General features: G+C 46.7%; 1 protein-coding gene across 3 annotated transcripts in view; it reads left to right on the forward strand.

Annotated features, from left to right (window-relative positions):
* Window positions 1-20894, forward strand: part of LOC147111908 (microtubule-associated tumor suppressor candidate 2-like) — a 901351-nt gene that overhangs the window by 437706 nt on the left and 442751 nt on the right. For all 3 annotated transcript variants that reach the window (XM_085999292.1, XM_085999294.1, XM_085999293.1), the window contains one exon: window positions 605-811. In XM_085999292.1, coding sequence (XP_085855418.1) covers window positions 605-811 — 207 coding nt within the window. The remainder of the gene's footprint in view (window positions 1-604; window positions 812-20894) is intronic.

Consider the following 20894-nt stretch of genomic DNA (forward strand, 5'->3'; position numbering starts at 1 on the left):
TCTTATTGCTTGTTGTGGGGCCTTGCTGTGTGCAAATTGACTGCTGTACTTTCCTGCATTACAACTGTGACTACACTTCAAACGTAATTCATTGGCTGTGAAGTGCTTTGGGATGTCCTGGGGACATGAAATGCACTTTCCAGATTTTATGAAACTTGGGGTGGGTGTGGAATAGGATAAGTCTGTATTCATAATGAAGATACATTGAGGCATATGGTGATTATTTGATTGCTTGGCTATGCATCAGTTTTGTGAAAACTTGGGAATACTGTTTAATTCTTAGTTATATAAATAATTAGTGTGCAATTAGTATTGAATTGTTGGCATGTAATTACTAGCATTATAAAATGATCATAGAACTGTTTCAGTTATGTCATGTTTTCATAATGTCATGATTTATTCATTCAAGTGAGGGTAGGGAACAATGAATAGCCTTGAACAAAATGACTGACAAACTGTCACATGACTACAATAACCAGTCACATTCTAGAAATATCCAACATGTAGATTTCTGTTACTAGATACTTTGCAGCATCTTTTTATGAGTTAGTTATATGGGTTCATAGTTCAAAAACTTTATTGTTTTCTTTTTCCTACACTTTAGTGGAACAGAAGAAAAACAAAATCCCAATTGTCCAAAGATCAAATCTACCCAAACCTGGGCACTCTGGACTTCGTCCCCCTGGTTACTCTCGATTGCCAGCAGCAAAACTCATGGCCTTTGGATTTGTCAGGAGTTCAAGTGTGTCATCAGTCTCAAGCAACCAATCGAATGACAGCGTTCATAGTGACCACAGCAAAGCTGCAAATCGTAAGCTATAATTTATTGATTTCTCATTTGATGCAGGAAAGTGTCCCCTATTTCATTCGCCATCTTTTACTTAAAATCTTTGAGAAATCAGAATAGCTAACCTGAACTTTAGTTGACCTGAAATATTTGTCAGACTTCTGAAATAAGTAAAGTGGGGAAATGTTATACAGAGAGGTGATGAAATTAAATTGAATCACTACAGGGTATATAACCCCAGCATCTGACACTTTGGGGGCAATTTTTTGGGGGGGTCTGCGGGTGCGTTTGGTGGCAGATTGGCTGAGAAAAATTGTTTTTGACAGCGGGTAGGGAACCCGCTGTCAACCCGCCTTCATGCTAGTCTCCCATGTGTCGGTCATCGCTGAACAGATCTGACACCAAGCGGTGGGGGAGGCAATTTAGATCATTAGAGCGATTGTTAAGAGGCAATTAAACAGTATTTTAAGCTCACCATTAGATTTTTAGAGTTCGCCAATGGCTTCCCTGCTGCTTGGGGATCACGTCAGGTAAGGAGGTCGGGTGTAGTGTCAGCATGTGATGATTTCTTTACTTGACAGCTGCAAATGGTCTATAAAAGCTCCCATTTCATAGGTGTTCACTCTCCAAGGTTAGAAGCTGTTGATTACTGCATTTGGAAGACAGATTGAGCTTTATGCAGCTTGCAGGTGTTTGGAGCTAACTCTCTATCCAGTGTCACCTCATTGGAACAACGTCTCTCACCATTGGCAGATCGCTTCTGTCATCTCAACCTCACCTGCCATCTATTCCATTAGCATCGTTGCCCTTGAAAAAATCTCACCTTGGTCCTCAGAATCCCACCATGATCAGCCCCAACACCAGCAGCACCAGGCACACAAGCAGCACCAGGCACACCAGCAGCATCAACCACAACACCAACCTTCTCCGCAATCAGCTGGTGCTGCACTGGACACAGGCATCAGCACCCGACCACATTGCTGCCCGGGACACCAGGGATGGCCTCACCATGGCCAGATTTACTTCACTTGATGCTGTACACCCTGGCTGCCACATGATGTGCCAGGTTGGCACCACCCCACACCAATGCCATAAAGCATCCCTACAATGCCCAAGCCATTCCTTTCGCAGTCATCGCCATTACGGGGGGTACCATTATGTCTTACCATTCACTGCAACTCACTAAGCCACTTCCAAAGGTGCACACAAACCTGTCCAAGAACGCAAAGTGTTGAAAATAAACATTTCAATTGACAACACATTAACAGAAACTTCACATGAATGTTAGCTAAAACACACGTGCCTACCTTTGTGTGTTGTTAGTTGGTATGATTGGACTAGGATGAGGGTGAGTGTGAGGGGTGGCTAGTGAGATGGGGAAGTGATAATGTAGATAGAGAGGGATGGGTGGAGATGCAAGGTAAGTTGGTGTGAGTAAGGATATGCAAGAGTAGGATAGGAAAGGCAGAGTGATGGGGATGTGATGAGTGGCACAGCAGGGTGAGATTGAGTGTGGCTTTACAGTAACATTTTGTGATCTACTGAGATCATTGAAACTTTTGTGCCACTGCAGCCTGGTCCTCCTAATGACATCCCTGCTTATGTCCTCCTGTGCAATGTGCAACTAGGCTGCGTTGATCTCCTGGGGGGGGTCTCTCTCGCCCCTGGGAAGGGAAGAGGACCTCCCTGAGTGCTCTGACTCCCTCCATAAGCATATGGACGGAATCATGGGAGAGCCTGGGTGCAGCCATCCACCTCTGTGCAGTGCTTGTTAGTGTTTGCAGCACCTCAAGTGACGTCATCAGACCCACTTCCTTCAATTGGGCAGCAAACGCGCTGGGCGGGCTTAACAAGCCCAATCAGCGTAAAGTTCTTTTCACAGAGCGAGATGGAGCCAGCAGCGGGTTTGCACCCCACCACCGACCCCGGCCGCCCGGACCCGCCTCCGTAGGCAAAATTGTGGCCTGTATCACAACACATTTAAAAGAAAACATTCCCTACCCTCATTGTAACATAGGCTTTTGAAGACAAACATTTTAGATGAATGTTCAGGTTATATTAAATGTTCTAAAACACATACGATGTCAGAGACAGGGTTCTGTAGCCCTATAATAGAAAAGTGTTCAAACTAGGAGTCTTGGGCTGCAGTTATACTGCAGCTCCAGTCTCAGACGAGCATCCGTGAAATGCATTGTGCAGCCACAAGACTAAAATTATACTGCTAATTGTACATTGCTGAAGAGCGTGCTGAATTTAGCCACAAAGGAGCCCTGTGCATGCATCCAAATATGCAAGTGTGGGCAGGCAAAAATGTTTAAAATTAAATCAAATTTAAAAGTTAAATGCAACTTTACAACGGGCTGGATTATACTCCGCCTGCTGCGACCCTAAACCAATGTGAGACAGCGTCACAAGTTAAGCTCCCATTCTTGCATCAATACTCACTCAAAACTGCTTTGCTTTGGTGCAAAAGTGCTAATTTAACTGCACCTTCAGAATAAATGCATACATACCTGATGTAAACAAGAGAATAAATTGTGGAAAGTAAACTTTTTTCCTTTCCCACATACCCTTGGGCCTAGAAATTCGGTTGCGTTAGCGCCCACTTAGGGGCGTAAGAGTGGGTTGCGCCGGAAGTATCGCTGCGCCCGAAATTAGGTGGGCCCTAACGTCGGCGTAAGCCGGTAGCGCTGCGCCGGCACCGATGACGTCATCGGTGTGCGCAGTGCCCCGGTACCGCCCGAAACCACGCCGATCCCCATCTTCAGTAGCGGCCGCCTCTTCCGTGGCGGCCGCTAACAACATCGGGAGACCGGCTCCTTACTGGAGCCGTAGCGTGGCGCTTTAAGGTGGAGGTGCGGCCGGCCGCTTTTTCGGCGGCCGCCTGCCCGCACCTCCTTCCCCGGCCTCCTCCACCGCCCCCCCCCCGCGGCATTGCTGGCTGGTTTCCGTGGAGCCCGGCACTTCTCCGTTGTGCCGGGCTCTTTTGCCGACACTTGGAAACGGGGCTCCGGCCGTTGCAGGCACCTCCCCCTTAAGAAAAGGGGGAGGCCTGCAGTACAGCAGCCTGCCGCACCGCATCGGGTGGCGCAGCGCGACCGGGAGCGCTGAAATTCACTTTCAGCGCCCCAAGCGGGGCGGGCACACCCTGTCCTAGCGCCCGGTTCCGCTTTGGGGCGCTGAAAGTGAATATGGGGCGGGCACAACTGGCTCCGCGGCGGGCGCAAAATTTCCGGCGCAAACGTGCTGGCGGGGCCATACCCAATTTCTAGGCCTTGATCTCTAAAAGCTGACAGTGAACTCCAGGTGTCAATGTTTTTTAATCCCTAATTTATTATAGAAAAGTGTAATGTTTGAAACTGGAGAATTGGCACTGGCACTGGAGAATGCACCTCTCTAGTCCTGGCTTCAACATGCCCTCACCACTTTGTTATAGAGGTGTGGTGCATAAAGCAGAGACTCACAGAAATGAAGTTGATTTTATTGGTCAAAAGAATATTGGGAGGGGCGTTGTTAAATCCGTGAATCTTAATGTATGGTGTCCTTCAATAAATCGACAGAGACTGCAGAGGAACAATCAACAGGTGTTTACTGGATGAGGGTTACTCTAAAACTAACATTACAGATCCCTACTCAGGGTTTATATACAGGTGTGGTCACTGCCGGTACTACAGTATACAGGAGCTGTAAAAAGTAGTTCTCCCCTTAAAGGTACATACACTACAATTCCTCCCCTTTTAGATTAACAGTACCATAACATTCATTTAACAATTAACACTTTTAACATGCAACATTAGTGGGGGGGAGGTTCCTAGAGAGCAAATAATAAAAATGACAACAGAGAAGGTCATAGACTTAGGTAGCAGTGGGGAAATTAAAAACCAGAGCGTGTCAGGAAGGGGCAGAAGGTATGGAGTAAAAGGTAAAGTAATAAAAAGGGCAAAAGCAGGAACTAAGTGTCACAAAACATCTTTGAAAGTTCTCTATCTGAATGCACGTAGCATTCGTAACAAAATAGACGAGTTAATGGCACAAATAACTACATATGGGTATGATCTTGTGGCCATTACAGAAACATGGCTGCAGGGTGACAATGCCTGGGAATTAAACATACCAGGTTATTTAACAATCAGGAAGGACAGGCAGGAAGGAAGGGGAGGTGGGGTGGCTATGTTAATAAAGGAAGGAATCACTGTAATACAGAGAAATGATATTGGGTCAAAAGATCAGGATAATGAAACAGTTTGGGTGGAGATAAGGAATAATAAGGGGAAAAAAACACTAGTGGGCGTAGTCTATAGGCCTCCGAACAGTGGCAACTCTGTTGGACGGAGTATCAATCAGGAAATAGCGGAGGCTTGTAATAAGGGAACATCTATAATTATGGGGGATTTTAACTATCATATTAATTGGACAAATCAAATTGGGCAGGGCTGCCTTGAGGATGAGTTCATTGAGTGTATTAGGGATGGGTTTCTTGAGCAGTATGTAACTGAACCGACCAGGGGGCAAGCAACCTTAGATCTGGTCCTGTGTAACGAGACAGGATTAATTAAAAATGTCCTAGTAAAGGATCCCCTTGGAATGAGTGACCATAACATGGTTAAATTCCATATTCAATTAGAGGGTGAGAAGGTTGGATCTCAAACAAGCATGCTAAGCTTGAATAAAGGAGACTATGAAGGTATGTGAGTGGAATTGAGTAGAGTGGATTGGGAAAATAGATTAAAGGGTAAGACGATACATGATCAGTGGTGTACATTTAAGGAGTTATTTTACAACTTCCAAAAAATATATATTCCACTGAGAAGAAAAGGGTGTAAAAGAAAAGACAGCCATCCGTGGCTAAGTAAAGAAATTAAGGATAGTATTCGACTAAAAACAAGGGCATATAAGGTAGCCAAATCTAGTGGGAGGATAGAGGATTGGGAAAACTTTAAAAGACAGCAAAAAATAACAACAAGATTGATTAAGAAAGGGAAGATAGATTATGAAAGTAAATTAGCAAAAAATATAAAAACAGATAGTAAGAGTTTTTATAGTTATATAAAAAGAAAAAGGGTGGCTAAAGTAAATGTTGGTCCCTTAGAGGATGAGGCCGGGAAATTAATGGTGGGAAATATGGAGATGGCAAAAACACTGAATGAATATTTTATATCAGTCTTTACAGTAGAAGACACTAAGAATATCCCAACACTGGACAAACAGGGGGCTAAAGGGGGGGAGGAGCTAAACACGATCAAAATCACTAAGGAAGTGGTACTCGGTAAAATAATGGGACTCAAGGCGGATAAATCACCTGGACCTGATGGCTTACATCCTAGGGTCTTGAGGGAAGTGGCGGTAGGGATTGTGGATGCATTGGTAATAATTTTCCAAAACTCCCTGGACTCGGCAAAGGTCCCAGCAGACTGGAAAACTGCTAATGTAACACCCTTATTTAAAAAGGGCAGTAGACAGAAGGCTGGAAACTATAGACCGGTTAGCCTAACATCTGTGGTAGGTAAAATTTTGGAGTCCATTATTAAGGAGACAGTAACAGGACATTTGGATAATCATAATTTAATAGGACAAAGTCAGCATGGTTTTATGAAGGGGAAGTCATGTTTGACAAATTTGCTGGAGTTCTTTGAGGAAGTAACATATAGGGTGGATAAAGGGGAACCAGTGGACGTAGTGTATTTAGACTTCCAAAAGGCATTTGACAAGGTGCCACACAAAAGATTATTGCTTAAGATAAAAAATCACGGGATTGGGGGTAATATTCTGGCATGGATAGAGGATTGGCTATCTAACAGAAGGCAGAGAGTTGGGATAAATGGTTCATTCTCAGACTGGCAATCAGTAACTAGTGGTGTTCCACAGGGGTCAGTGCTGGGTCCCCAACTCTTTACAATCTATATTAACGATTTGGAGGAGCGGACCGAGTTTAACATATCAAAGTTTGCAGATGATACTAAGATGGGAGGGAAAGTAGTGAGTGAGGAGGACATAAAAAACCTGCAAGGGGACATCGACAGGCTAAGTAAGTGGGCAGAGATTTGGCAGATGGAGTACAATACTGGAAAGTGTGAGGTTATGCACTTTGGCAGGAAAAATCGCAGAGCAAGTTATTATCTTAATGGCAAGAAACTGGAAAGTACTGAAGTACAAAGGGATCTGGGGGTCCTGGTGCATGAAACTCAAAAGGTTAGTATGCAGGTGCAGCAAGTGATTAAGAAGGCCAATGGAATGTTGGCTTTCATTGCTAGGGGGATAGAATATAAAAATAGGGAGGTATTGCTTCAGTTGTACAAGGTATTGGTGAGACCGCACCTGGAATACTGCGTACAGTTTTGGTGTCCATACTTAAGAAAGGACATACTTGCTCTCGAGTCAGTACAAAGAAGGTTCACTCGGTTAATCCCGGGGATGAGGGGATGGACATATGAGGAGAGGTTGAGTAGATTGGGACTCTACTCATTGGAGTTCAGAAGAATGAGAGGCGATCTTATTGAAACATATAAGATTGTGAAGGGGTTGGATCGGGTGGATGCGGGGAGGATGTTCCCGATGATGGGTGAAACTAGAACTAGGGGGCATAGTCTTAGAATAAGGGGCTGCTCTTTCAAAACTGAGATGAGGAGGAACTACTTCACTCAGAGGGTGGTAGGTCCATGGAATATGCTGCCCCAAAAAGCTGTAGAAGCTACATCATTACATAAATTTAAAACAGAAATAGACAGTTTCCTAGAAGTAAAGGGAATTAAGGGTTACGGGGAGCGGGCAGGAATTTGGACATGAGTCTAGGTTCGGATCAGTCATGGCCCTGTGGGTAGCGGAGTGGGCCCAGGGGCCATGTAGCCTGATCCTGCTCCTATTTCGTGTGTCTAATTCTGTTAGATTCAGGAGATGGTTCTGTGATAGTGGATTGGCGGTTAGGATCAGATCAGCCATGATCTTATTGAATGGCGGAGCAGGCTCGAGGGGCCGATTGGCCTACTCCTGCTCCTATTTCTTATGTTCTTATGTTCTTATTAACTGAAAATAGTCCATTTATAAATTCAGTCTTTGGGGCGGCTTCCTGATCCTTTCTGGATAGCGCCTTTCCTGAGTGTCTTGCTCTTGGTGCGGAGGCGATTCTACCCCCCTGTCGTCGGTTGGTTCATCAGCTTCCGATGCTACTGTTTCTGGGGTAGATGCTACCTGTATATCGGGTTCATGACCAGCTACGCGAGACATGGGGTTGACTCGTTCCTGTGACGCTAGGATCTGGTCGACATGGCGTCTCACAATGTTCTCCCCAACATCCACTGTGTACATTAGTGGCCCCTGCCGTGTGCATATCGTTCCTGGTTGCCAATTCTCTGTTCGGTAGTCGCGGGCCAAGACTGGTTGCCCTACATTGAAGCTCCTTGTCGGCTTCTCATTGATGTGCTGGAATTGCTTATTCTCAACATTTCTTCGTACATTTGGTCTGTGCAAATCCAGACGAGATCTCAACCTTCGGTTAAAGAACATCATGGCCGGGGTCTGGTTGGTAACTGCATGTGTCACATTTCTGTAGGCTAACAGGAAATTGTCCACCTTATGCTGCAGTGGAATGTCGTCATCGCACATGGCCCTTACTGCCTTTTTAAAGGTTTGTACGAACCTCTCAGCCAATCCATTTGTGGCTGGATGATACGGGGCGGATGTGTAATGCCTTACCCCATTCCTTCTCATAAATTTCCGAAACTCTTCGGACACAAACTGTGGTCCGTTATCAGAGCAAATCTGCTCTGGCAAGCCGTTCCTGGCAAATATGGTCCGTAGGACTGCAATCGTTTTCTCCGTGGTGGTGGAGGACATTTTGATCACCTCAGGCCATTTCAAGTGCACATCCATGGCTATTAAAAACATTGAGTCCATGAATGGACCAGCAAAATCAATATGCACCCGTTGCCATGGAGAGGAGGGCCACTCCCATGGGTGTAGAGGGGCATGTGGTGGTGCATTTTGGACCTCTGGCATCCTGAGCAGCTCTTTGTCAGGTCCTCGATTTGCTGATTGATCCCCGGCCACCGCACATAAGCCCTAGCAAGTCTTTTCATTTTCACCCCTCCCAGATGGCCTTCGTGAAGCTCATTGAGCACTCTCTCCCTTAACTTGGGTGGAATTACCACTCGGGATCCACACATCAAGGTCCCCTGGCATACTGACAGCTGTTCTCTTCTGGATGAGAATGCTGGCAACAGTGAGTCGCCATGTGTTGGCCATCCCTTCACCATCAAATCATATACCCGAGACAGTGTCGGGTCATTTCGGGTCTCCTTCTCTATATCCGCGTTAGTTACTGGCAAGCGTTCAATTATAGTCGAATAAAATATTTCGACAGGGTCCACTGCTGGTGCTTCCTCCGCAGTAGGCAGTGGCAGGCGTGATAGCCCATCAGCATTTCCATGCTGTTTCGTGCCCTTATACTCTATTTCATATTGGTTCACCCCTAGAAAAAGGGACCATCTTTGTAGCCGTTGCGCAGTCATCACCGGAACGCCCTTCTTTGGATTAAAGATGGAGACAAGTGGTTGGTGGTCCTCCATCTGGCAATACATATAGGTCCATTTTTGGTGTTTCCTTGCCATTGTATATCACGTTCACCCTTATTTTTCCTTTGGGGTAGACTTTTTGCCCCGTGTACGTCTTCAAGACAATCTCTGTATCTCTCAAGGGTATATGTGAGAATAGCCGCTTGTAGTCCCTTCGGTTTCTGACTGTTAGGGCTGATCCTGTGTCCAATTCCATTTTCACTTGGACTCCGTCTATCTTGAGCGTGACCCAGATAGTTTGGTGATCCTCCATTTTGATTACATTATGTAGTTTCAGACAACCCAGCTCCTTGCTTCCGGAGTCTGTATCACTTTTCTGTTCGTCTGAACTACTCTCCGTCACCTTATGTACCTTTTTGTACTTCTCCTGTGGAGATTTCTTGCTGCTGGTTTTCTTTCCCGACCTGCAGACTCTTGCTATGTGTCCTACTTTTCCACACTGTCTGCACACTTGGTCCTTGAACCAACAATCCTTATGGTCGTGTGTTGTTCTGCCGCAGCAATAACACTTCACTGCTCCATGTGACATTTCATTTGTGCCATATTCTTGCGGTCTCCGTTGTATCTCTGCAGCACCCCGTGCGGCTGCTTCGTGTGATACTGCCATGCTGAAAGCCTTGTCCAGCGTAAGATCCTTTTCTGATAGAAGCCATTTCTGGGTTCCTTCACTTTGAAGCCAACACACAAACTTGTCCCTTAAAGTATCTGCTAGTCCCGTTCCAAACTGGCAGTGTTTCGATAGCTTACGCAGTTCCGTTAAATACTCAGCATTACTTTCGTCTTTATGCTGGTTCCTTTTGTGAAACTTAAATCCTTCTGCTATCAGCAGCGGTGTGGGGTTTAAGTGGTCCTGTAGGATTGCCACTATGATTTCAAAATCGTTTTCCACTGGCTTCTCTGGGGTTACTAGGTTTCGCAGTAAGCCATACGTTTTTGCACCCATGGAATTCAACAATACCAGTGCTTTCCTGGCATCTGGCACTTCATTCGCCTTGCAGTACACTTCTATGCGTTCTACATATGTCGCCCAATCTTCGACTTCATTGTCGAACGCTGTGACACTGCCACTCTTCAGCATCCCTGGGTGTGGTTAGACTGGCTAAAAATGGCGTCTCCCGCGCTCTCCCTTCTCCGCTGGCTCAAAATGGCGTCTCCCGCGCTCTCCCTTCTTCTCCGCTGCGGCCCAAATGGCGTCTCCCGCGCTTTCCTTTCTTCCCCCGCGGATGCTGCTCAGCCCTTGAACACCGGCCGCGCTCTGCGCGTTTTCCTGCGCGCCTCTCTCGTTGACGCCGCTCGGTCCAGAACCCCGGCTGCGCCCTGTGCGCTTTACCCTCTCTCTCTTTTTTTTCCCGTCGACGCCGCTCGGTCTTCAACCCCGGCTGTGCCCTGTGCGCTTTACCCTCTCTCGTTGACGCCGCTCGGTCTTCAACCCCGGCTGCGCCCTATGCGCTTCACCCTCTCTCTTACCCCGTCAACGCTGCTCGGCCTTTTTCTGCGCCGTCGGTCGGCTCCAACCGCCGCTGTCCGGGAAGGGTCTGCGCCGTACCTGCTGCCAGCCCGCTGCGCTGGATCGTCGCGACTGGAGAACCAGGCCCAGCTCTCCACAGCCTCCTCTGCGATGCTCAAGTCCTCTCTGGATGGTCGACGCCTGCACTTCTGGACTCGGCCTTCCCCTTTCACTGCTCTCCAGGAGCGAATCCCTGGGAGGTGATGCAGAGTTGCAGGTAGGTTTGAATCCACTCGTCGCCAATGTTAAATCCGTGAATCTTGATGTATGGTGTCCTTCAATAAATCGACAGACTGCAGAGGAACAATCAACAGGTGTTTACTGGATGCGGGTTACTCTAAAACTAACAGTACAGATCCCTACTCAGGGTTTATATACAGGTGTGGTCACTGCCGGTACTACAGTATACAGGAGCTGTAAAAAGTAGTTCTCCCCTTAAAGGTACATACACTACAGGCGCGATCCAGGTTTTTAAAAGAATGAAAGGAATAGATATTGAAGATGCAGGCTAGTTCTTAAATTGACCTGTAAACACCAACGAAGAGGATATGAATATATAATTTATGAGCTTTAAGATTAGGATTAGAAGGAATATTTTCCTCTACAGAGTGGTAGATGTGCGCAGTATTTTCCCAAAAAACGCAGTTAAGGCTGTGTTCAATAACTCCTTAAAAAAAGAGAGCTGATTGAATATTTGGTAATGAATGGTATGGAGGATTGTGAGAATAAGTGCAGATATATAGAATGAATAATATAAGATCTCAGCTTAAATATTCTGGGCTAAAAATTGAGTAGCGCCACAATTGAGGCGCCAGCCTCGCCAGGGTGCTAAAAGTAGTGCCCCGGAAACATTCATGCCCCCGCACCGGAAATTGAGTGGTTGCGCCCCAAAGGGAAGCACGGCGCTACTGGAGGCACCCCGCATCCCTCTTGGGGCGCTGCGAGTGAATATCATGGCGCAACGTGCCGCAGCGCCACACACTGCGGCACGTCGCGCTGTGGTATTGCAGGCCTTCCTCCCCTTCTTAAAGGGGAGGGGCCTTGTGCAGCGCGATCTGGGCCCCCAAGGATCGGGAGTGCAGGCAAAAGAGCCCGGCACCGAAGAGACGTGCCGGGCTCTTGGAGCGCAGCCGGCACTCCGTGTGGGGGGGGGGGGGTTCAGGAAGCCGGGGACGGGAGTGCAGGCAGGTGCTGGCAGGCGGCCAACAACAAAAATGGCCGCCCCGCACCTCGCCTTTAATTTGCGCCTCCCCAACCGCAAGTAGGCCCCCCTGACCCCGTCGGACATAGCGTCCGGTGGTAAATCAGGGGGCGCTGCTGAATATCGCGGCCAGGGCATCAGCGGGGCGCTGCGCACACCGATGACGTCATCGGCAGCGGCGCAGCGCTAATGGTTAGCGCCACCACTAATGTCCCGCGGAATTTAGCAGGAGGCGTGGGCAGTGCTCTTAAGGTGCTAATGGGTGGCGCAACCAACCGAATTTTTCCCCCATTCTGAATCCTTTTTGGGAAGATAATGTGCTTCAGGTGAGGGGTAAAAATTGGGGGTGTGCTACCTTCACGGGGGGCGCTAATTTTAGCGCCCCCATGGCCAATTTTCCCAGGTAGCGCCCCGAGAGGGAGGAGGGGCGCTACTGGAAGCGCCCCGCGTCCCTCTTGGGGCGCTGCAAGCCAATATCGCGGCGCTACGTGCCGCAACGCCGCAGTACTGCAGGCCTTCCTCCCCTTATTAAAGGGGAGGGGCTGGCGCAGCGCGTCCCTGCGCCCAGCTGGGCCACCAGGGATCGGGAGTGCCGGCAAATGAGCCTGGCACTCCACGGAGCGCAGCCGGCACGGGAGGCGCAAATCAACCGAATTTAGCCCCCTAAGTGTTTTGGAAGAGCTTATATGACCTTTCTCCTTCCACGATTTCTTATATAATTGCATACACTTTGACCATAATTTTGTATGGAGGGAAAATTCTGCCTGAAAAGTGCTAGCAACTGGTGGTTGTGTATAAAATTGTTGGGGAAAACCTAGACAGACACGCCTCATTGCCATTCATGCAAAGTTTATGAAAAGAAAGATTAGCATTTATATAGCATCTTTCATGACTTCAGGACGTCCCAAAGTGCTTTACAGCCAATGAAGTACTGTTTGAAGTGTAGTCACTGTTGTAATCATAACATCATATAAATTTACGGCACAGAAGGAGGACATTCGGCCCACCGTGTATATACTGGCCGATAAAGAGCTATCCAGCCTAATCCCACTTTCCAGCACTTGGTCCGTAGACCTGTAGGTTACTGCACTTCAAGTCCATATATAAGTACTTTTAAATGTGATGATGGTTTCTGCCTCTACCACCCTTTCAGGCAGTGAGTTCCAGACCCCCACCACCCTCTGGGTGAAAAAAGATCTCCTGAACACCCCTCTAACCCTTCTACCAATACTTTAAATCTATGCCCCCTGGTTATTGACCTCCCTGGTAAGGGAAATAGGTCCTTCCTATCCACTCTATCTAGGCCCCTCATAATTTTATACACCTCAATTAGGTCTCCCCTCAGCCTCCTTTGTTCCAAAGAAAACAACCCCAGCCTATCCAATCTTTCCTTGTTTGCCCTCCCCAACTGCATTACCTCACACTTCTCCAGACTGAATTCCATTTACCACTTTTTTGCCCACCTAACCAGTCCATTGATATTTTCCTGCAGTCTACAGCTTTCTTCCTCACTATCAACCACATGGCCAATTTTTGTATCATCTGCAAACTTCTTAATCATGCTCCCAAAATTGACATCTAAATCATTGATATATACCACAAAAAGCAAGGGACCTAGTGCTGAACCCTGTAGAGATTCACGTATCTCTGGTAAACAGGATCGAGTGCAAACCAATATGGTGGGTATATTGGGGGAAAATTCAGTTGGTTTGCGCCTCCGGTTAGCGCCTTAAGAGGGCGCTAATGGGGCACAAAGCAACTAGCGCAGCGATGTTTGCGCTGCTCACGAAATTAACTGGACATTTTGCGGTGGCGCTAAACACTACCGCCGTGACCTCCTGCGCCGGCAGATCGTGACATCAGTCGAGTGTGCAACGCCCCGGTAGCGCTCTGGACCGGATATCGAGTGGTGCCCCCTGCCTTACCGCCTGCCGCTAGCAACGACAGGTTGAGGGGAGCGTTTTGCAGTCAGGAAGGGACTGGGGGAGTGCTATTTAAAGGCGACCGCTTCCTGCCTTTTTTTGTTGGTGACATTTTTGCACCATGCATTCTGAGAAAAAGAGAGAGAGAGACTTCTGGAGAGATTCAACGCTGTGTGAAGGAGTTTTGGGTACTGAGCAGCACTTTGCAGGTTCATTTTGATTTGCCCTTCCTTGTATCGATTTAGAAGAGACTGTGGGGGCTGCACTCTGAGCTCTTTCCCTGGGTCTCTCCATTGTTCTTTCCAGCAGATTTGATGTACGGGTCTCTCCAGGCTGAGATTCAAGGTTGCAATGAGCAGGATGTGGATGGAGAGCAAGATCGACCCTCCCTTTTAAGAACTGGCCGGCGCCATTGTGTCTGTGTTCCATTGCTGACTGACATCCCAAGAGCTTCGCCAGCGCTCTGAGGTAGCGCCTCGCTCCTCGGCCTTTGCGCCTTAAGAGAGGTGTGTAGCGCCTGATTTAGCGCTCCAATCACCTCCAGGGGCGATAAAAGCCAAGTTTGCAGTTGGAGCCGATAATTAGCACCAGGCGCTAAACTTTGCGCACGGCCGATAATCACGCCCAAAACGGGGCAATACTGAATTTTTCCCCCTTTGTGTTTAATCAGAGTTTAGGATGGAATATAACACACTAGTAATACAGCAAAAACATACGACCGTGACAAGCAGCTGGTACCAGACCCGATCGGACAGATGGCTGGCATGTGTGAACAGTTCTCTGGCTTCTGGCCTCTATCTCTCTCTCTTTCACTTTAGAACCTCCGATGGTGAGCATGGGATCACTCTCAAAAGAGCGTTCAACCAGCCCAACTTCTCTTTGCAACTTCTGTTCAGCTCTCCCCTCCACCATCTGTGGGCAAGCCCTTGGGGTGTCACTTTTTATTCTCTTTTTAGGGGTGGGCCTGAGGCCAAGTTATTGATGAGACCATTTAACCTATAGAGGTTCCTCTAAAACTTCATCAACCAATGGCAGCTCAAATGCTTTGTCTTGGTTCTTGGATGAAAGCCCTCCCCAAAAGAGGGTCTCATTACTTAATCCAATTTATCTTTCTTGTTTTTACATTTTGAAGGTTCCTCCATTGGAATCCATCTTATTTCTCTTGACTCTACCCTCCTTGACCCAGCAAGTACAAGGCCCGGCCCTGTCCTTCTTAATCATGGCCCCAGCCAGAGCTGTTGCACATTAGCCAGTCGCTATCTCACCTTCATCTAGCAAATGGCTCATTCTAAGATGGATACCTTAGCCTCCTCAAATTCCTTTCATTCTATGTCTTTTCCTAATTAACTTTTAATTATCTTCACAAGCAGTTCTGCTAAACAAACTCCAAATTCTATCTGCAGAGATTATAATATGGTTATTAGTAATAATGTAAGAAACATAGGTTGAGCCTTCACTGGCCAAATTAAAGATACATTAACAAAGTCAAAACCCTAACTTACAAACAACAGATAACTAGTCTGGCAGGGCCATCCTATGGGCCACCGTGTGGAATGTTTATGTTTCACCTAATCTAACTGATTAAAAAGACTGTCTCAAATTCTAATGCACGCTTTCCAGGAAAACAAAACTTATTATTTAAACATAGTATTATTCGTGTAGCCATATACATTTTTAGGCACCCCTAGTTTCTAACAACCCTGCGGAACCCCACTGGAAACAGCCTTCCAGTCACAAAACACCCGTCAACCATTACCCTTTGCTTCCTGCCACTGAGCCAACTTTGGATCCAACTTGCCACTTTCCCTTGGATCCCATGGGCTTTTACTTTTCTGATCTGTCTGCCATGTGGGACCTTATCAAAATCCTTGCTAAAATCCATCAAACGTGCTACCTCATCGACACTTCTTGTTATCTCCTTAAAAAATTCAATCAAGTTAGTCAGACATGACCTTCCCTTAACAAATCCATGCTGACTGTCCTTGATTAATCCGTGCCTTTCTAAATGACAATTAATACTGTTCCTCAGAATTTTTTCCAATAATTTGTCCACCACCGAGGTTAGGCTGACTGCCCTGTAATTACTTGGTCTGTCCCTTTCTCACTTTTTAAACAATGGTAGAATGTTAGCAGTGCTCAAGTCCTCCGGCACCATACCTGTAGCCAGAGAGAATTGGAAAATGATGGTCAGAGCCTCCACTATTTCCTCCCTTGCTTCTCTTAACAGCCTGGGATACATTTCGTCTGGGCCTGGCGATTTATCTACTTTCAAAGATGCTTAACCCTTTAATATTTCCTCTCTCACTATGTTTATCTCATCTAATATTTCATGCTCCTCCTCCTTAACTACAATGGCCCGTATTTTCCAATCGCAGGCCTCCCGCAGGCGGAGGCCTGCGATCTGGAAAAATCTATGCCCTTACCTGAGGGCTCCCGGGACGCACATGCTTCCGCTCCTGGGCCTCTCCAAACTCCAAGTGCGCAGGGCCCACGTATCCCAGAGTCGCATGTAGTTCGCAGCATCCCTGGGATCACGTGGGCCATGGGGAGCCAATCAAAGAAGGGAATCTCCCTTCATAGACTTGACAGGAAGACCTGTGAATGGAGATCACCCAAAAAACATAGTAAAACTTTAAATAATTTTTTTTTTTAAATCACATTTTTAAAATTACTTGAAATTACAATAAATTAAGTATTTTAAACAAAAATTTAATTTTTTGAAAAAATAATAAAAGCTTTTACAGGGCTGAAAATAAACAACTTTTTTAAAGTATTTTTAAATGATAAATCAGTGAAATTTTTTTTTTTTTTTTACTTTTTTTTCAACTTTTATCCTGGTAAAAGCAGGCCTTACGCCTGCTTTTACCAGGCGTACAAATTTTAAGGGTTTTCTGCGGGCGGAGTGTCCCCAAAAAGCGGAACTATCCACCCGCAGAGGCCCTTTTCTGGGGCAGCCGGAGGATCTGTCAAGAGGTTTTCAGCGCATGCGCTGTGCATGCTTGAAACCGGCATTTCCAATGTCCCTACGGGTGGGTACACAGCGTGTACCCACCCGTAGGGATCGGAATATCTGGGCCAATGTCTGCATCGTCCCTCTCCCTTGTGTTGTCAGACGTCAACTATACCCACGTCTTCTGCCTCAACATGTTCCCTTTTTGGTTTCTAATAGGCCCGACTCTTTAGTTATCCTCTGACTCTTCATGTGTTTGGGTTTTCCTTGATTTTACTTGCCAATATTTTTTCTTGCCCTCTTTTTGCTTTCCTAATTTCCTTTTTAAATTCACCCCTGCACTTTCTATACTCCTCTAGGCTTTCTGCAGTGTTTACCTCTCGATATCTGACATAAGCTTCCATTTTTTGCCTTATCCTACCCTGTATGTCCCTTGACACCCAGAGGACTATAGATTTGGGAGTCCCACCCTTTTTCTTTGTGGAAACATATTTGTTCTGAACCCTCACTATCTCTTCCTTGAAAGCCTCCCACTGCTGACACTGATTTACCTTCAAGTAGCTGTTTCCAGTCCACTTTTGCTAAATCACATCTCAGTGTAGTAAAATTGGCCTTTCCCCAATTGAGAACTTTTACTCCTGGTCTCTCTTTGTCCTTTTCCATAACTACGCTAAATCTAACTGAATTATGATCACTACCACCAAAATGCTCTCCCACTGATATCCCTTCCACCTGCCCAGCTACATTCCCTAAAACTAAGTCCAGAACCGCCTCCTCGCTTATTGGGCTTGCTATATACTGGCTAAAAAAGTTCTCCTGAATGCATGTTAAGAATTCGGCACCCTCTATATCTTTTACGCTGATTCTATTGCAGTTAATATTAGGGTGGTTGAAATCCCCTACTATTACTGCCCTATTGTTTTTGCACTTCTCTGAAATTTGCCTACATATTTGCTCTTCCATCTCCCTCTGACTGTTTGGAGGTCTATAGTACACTCCCAGCAGTGTGATTGTCCCTTTTTTGTTCTTCAGTTCAACCCATATGGCCTCATTTGATGATTCTTCCAACATATCATCCCTCCTCACAGCTGTAATTGTTTCTTTAACCAATATTGCGACCCCCCCTCCTTTTTTATCTCCTCTCTATCTTGTCTGAAAACCCTGTAACCAGGAATGTTGAGCTGCCATTCCTGCCCTTCTTTCAACCATGTTTCAGTAATAGCTATGATGTCATACTTCCACATAATGTAGGAAATGTGACAGCCAACCTGCACACAGCAAGGTCCTACAAACACCAATTAGATATATGAGCAGATAATCTGTTTTAGATGTTGGTTGAGAGATAATTGTTGACCATGACACCAGGAGAACTCTACTGCTCTTCTTCGAAAATTTCAAATGGGGTCTTTTACATCCACCTGAGAGGGCAGATGGTTTAACGTCTCATCCGAAAGACATTAAAAGAAATGACAGAACTAGGTTGTGATACTATAGGGTTAACCATAGCCCGTTTTGAGGTGCAAAAATTGCAGTTCCAGGATTTGTAGTAGCAGAATTTGGTTTCTTGGCTATGCATCAGTTCTACAGATGTATCTTCAGTATTTTAGGGACTTATACTGAAAGAAATAAAGGAAAGAATTTAGCATCTTATCACATCCACAGGAAAACTCCAAAATGCTTCAGAGCCAACCAATTACTTTTGAACTGCTAGCCAATATTGCATACAGCAAGATCCCACAAACAGCAAAGAGCTGAAATGAACAACCAGTTAATCTGTTTTTGGTATTGGTTGAGGGAGGAATGTTGGCTAGGGCACCAGCAGAATTTTCTTCCCTTTTTTTAATAGTGATACTGCATCTTTCACCTCTACCTGAATAGATAGGCAGCCTCAGTTTAACATCTCACCTGGACAACATCCCCAGCAATGCAGCACTCCGTCAGTATTGCACTAAAGTGTCAGCTTGCATTCTGTGTAATAGCCTTAGTGTGAGGTGTGAATCTATAACTTTCTCACTCAAAGGGAGGAGTGCTACCAATTGATCTAGATGAGGGAACTAGATGTAATATCTCCAAGTTTGCAGACAACACAAAGTTGGGTGGGCGTGTGTGCTGTGAGGAGGATGCAGAGAAACTCCAGTATGATTTGGACAGGTTGGGTGATTGGGCAGAAGCATGGCAGATGCAGTATAATGTGGATAAATGCGAGGTTATCCACTTTGGTGGCAAAAAACAGGAAGACAGATTATTATCTGAACGACAATAGATTGGGAAAAGGGGAAGTGCAACGAGACCTGGGTGTCCTTGTGCACCAGTCGCTGAAGGTAAGCATGCAGGTGCAGCAGGCAGTTAAGAAGGCAAATGGTATGTTGGCCTTCATAGCGAGAGGATTCGAGTACAGGAGCAAGGATGTCTTGCTGCAGTTGTACAGGGCCTTGGTGAGACCACACCTTGAGTATTGTGTGCAGTTTTGGTCACCTTATCTGAGGAAGGATGTTCTTGCCATGGAGGGAGTGCAGCGAAGATTCACCAGACTGATACCTGGGATGGCAGGAATGACGTACGAAGAGAGATTGGGTCGATTAGGCTTATATTCGCTAGAGTTTAGAAGAATGAGAGGGGATCTCATTGAAACATAAAATTCTAACAGGACTAGACAGACTAGATGCAGGAAGGATGTTCCCGATGGCGGGGGAGTCCAGAACCAGGGGTCACAGTCTAAGGTTAAGGTGTAAGCCATTTAGGACTGAGATGAGGAGGAATCTCTTCACCCAGAGAGTGGTGAACCTGTGGAATTCTCTACCACAGAAGGCAGTTGAGGACAACTCATTAAATATATTCAAGAAGGAGTTAGATATATTTCTTTTTTTTAATAAATTTTATATATTTTTTATATATTTTATATTTTATATATTTCTTAAGGCTAAAGGGATCAAGGGATATGGGGAGAAAGCAGGGACAGGGTACTGAATTTGGATGATCAGCCATGATCTCATTAAATGGCGGAACAGGCTCGAGGGGCCGAATGGCCTACTCCTGCTCCTATCTTCTATGTTTCTATGGCCTAGAAATTCAGTAGGCTTAGCGCCCCATTTGGGGCGCTGGAGGGCCTAGCGCCGGAGTTATGGCCAGTTGGCAAATTCAGTGGGGCCCTTCCGTCGGCGTTACACCGGTTGCGCTGCGCCGGCACCGATGACGTCATCGGTGTGTGCAGCGTCCCGGTTGCCGTGGTGACGGGCCCCAGTGCCGAAATTGAGTTGCGGCCGCCTCGCCCGTGGCAGCCGCAACTAAGACTTTGGCAACCGAGTCTTGCAGGAGTTAGCGCCGGCGCATTAAGGTCGCGCGGCGGCCGGCCGCTTTCCCGCCGGCCGCCTGCCCGCACCTCCCTCCCCGGACTCCTCCACCCCCCCCCCCCCGCGGAACAGATGCATCTGGCCTGCAAGCCCGGCACTTGTCCGAGGTGCCGGGCTCATTTTTCTGAACATTTGAACGGCCAGCGGGCGGGTGCAGGCAGCTCCTCCTTAACTGAAGGAGGAGGCCTGCACTTCCCCAGCCTGCCGCACCGCATCGGGTGCCGCAGCGCCGGAATTGCGCCGCAATGCGGCACTCAGCGCCCATTTCGAGGCGCTGACACCCTCTAGTAGCGCCGGCAGCCGTTTGGGCGCGGCGCTACTGAATTTTTGGCGCGCGCAGGGGGACTTAGCGCCGGCGCTAAATTTCCGGCGCTAAAGCCCTGGCGAACCCACAACCGAATTTCTAGGCCTATGTTTCTATAAGCCAAACTGAAATTGTATTAGAAGCATTTGTTATTTATATGCATCCTCCTCTACTTGTAAAAGCCACTATAATGGTACTTTACATTGTTGTAATAGAGGCATATGACAGGAGAGGAATCTTGTAACAGTTAATGTAAATAGGCATATAAATGTAGTAATTTTTCTGTCTCTTAATCAGTGGAACTAT

This window comes from Somniosus microcephalus, chromosome 10, assembly GCF_052327205.1.
Source record: "Somniosus microcephalus isolate GS21.2 chromosome 10, FLI_Smic_1.0, whole genome shotgun sequence".
NCBI lineage: Eukaryota > Metazoa > Chordata > Chondrichthyes > Squaliformes > Somniosidae > Somniosus > Somniosus microcephalus.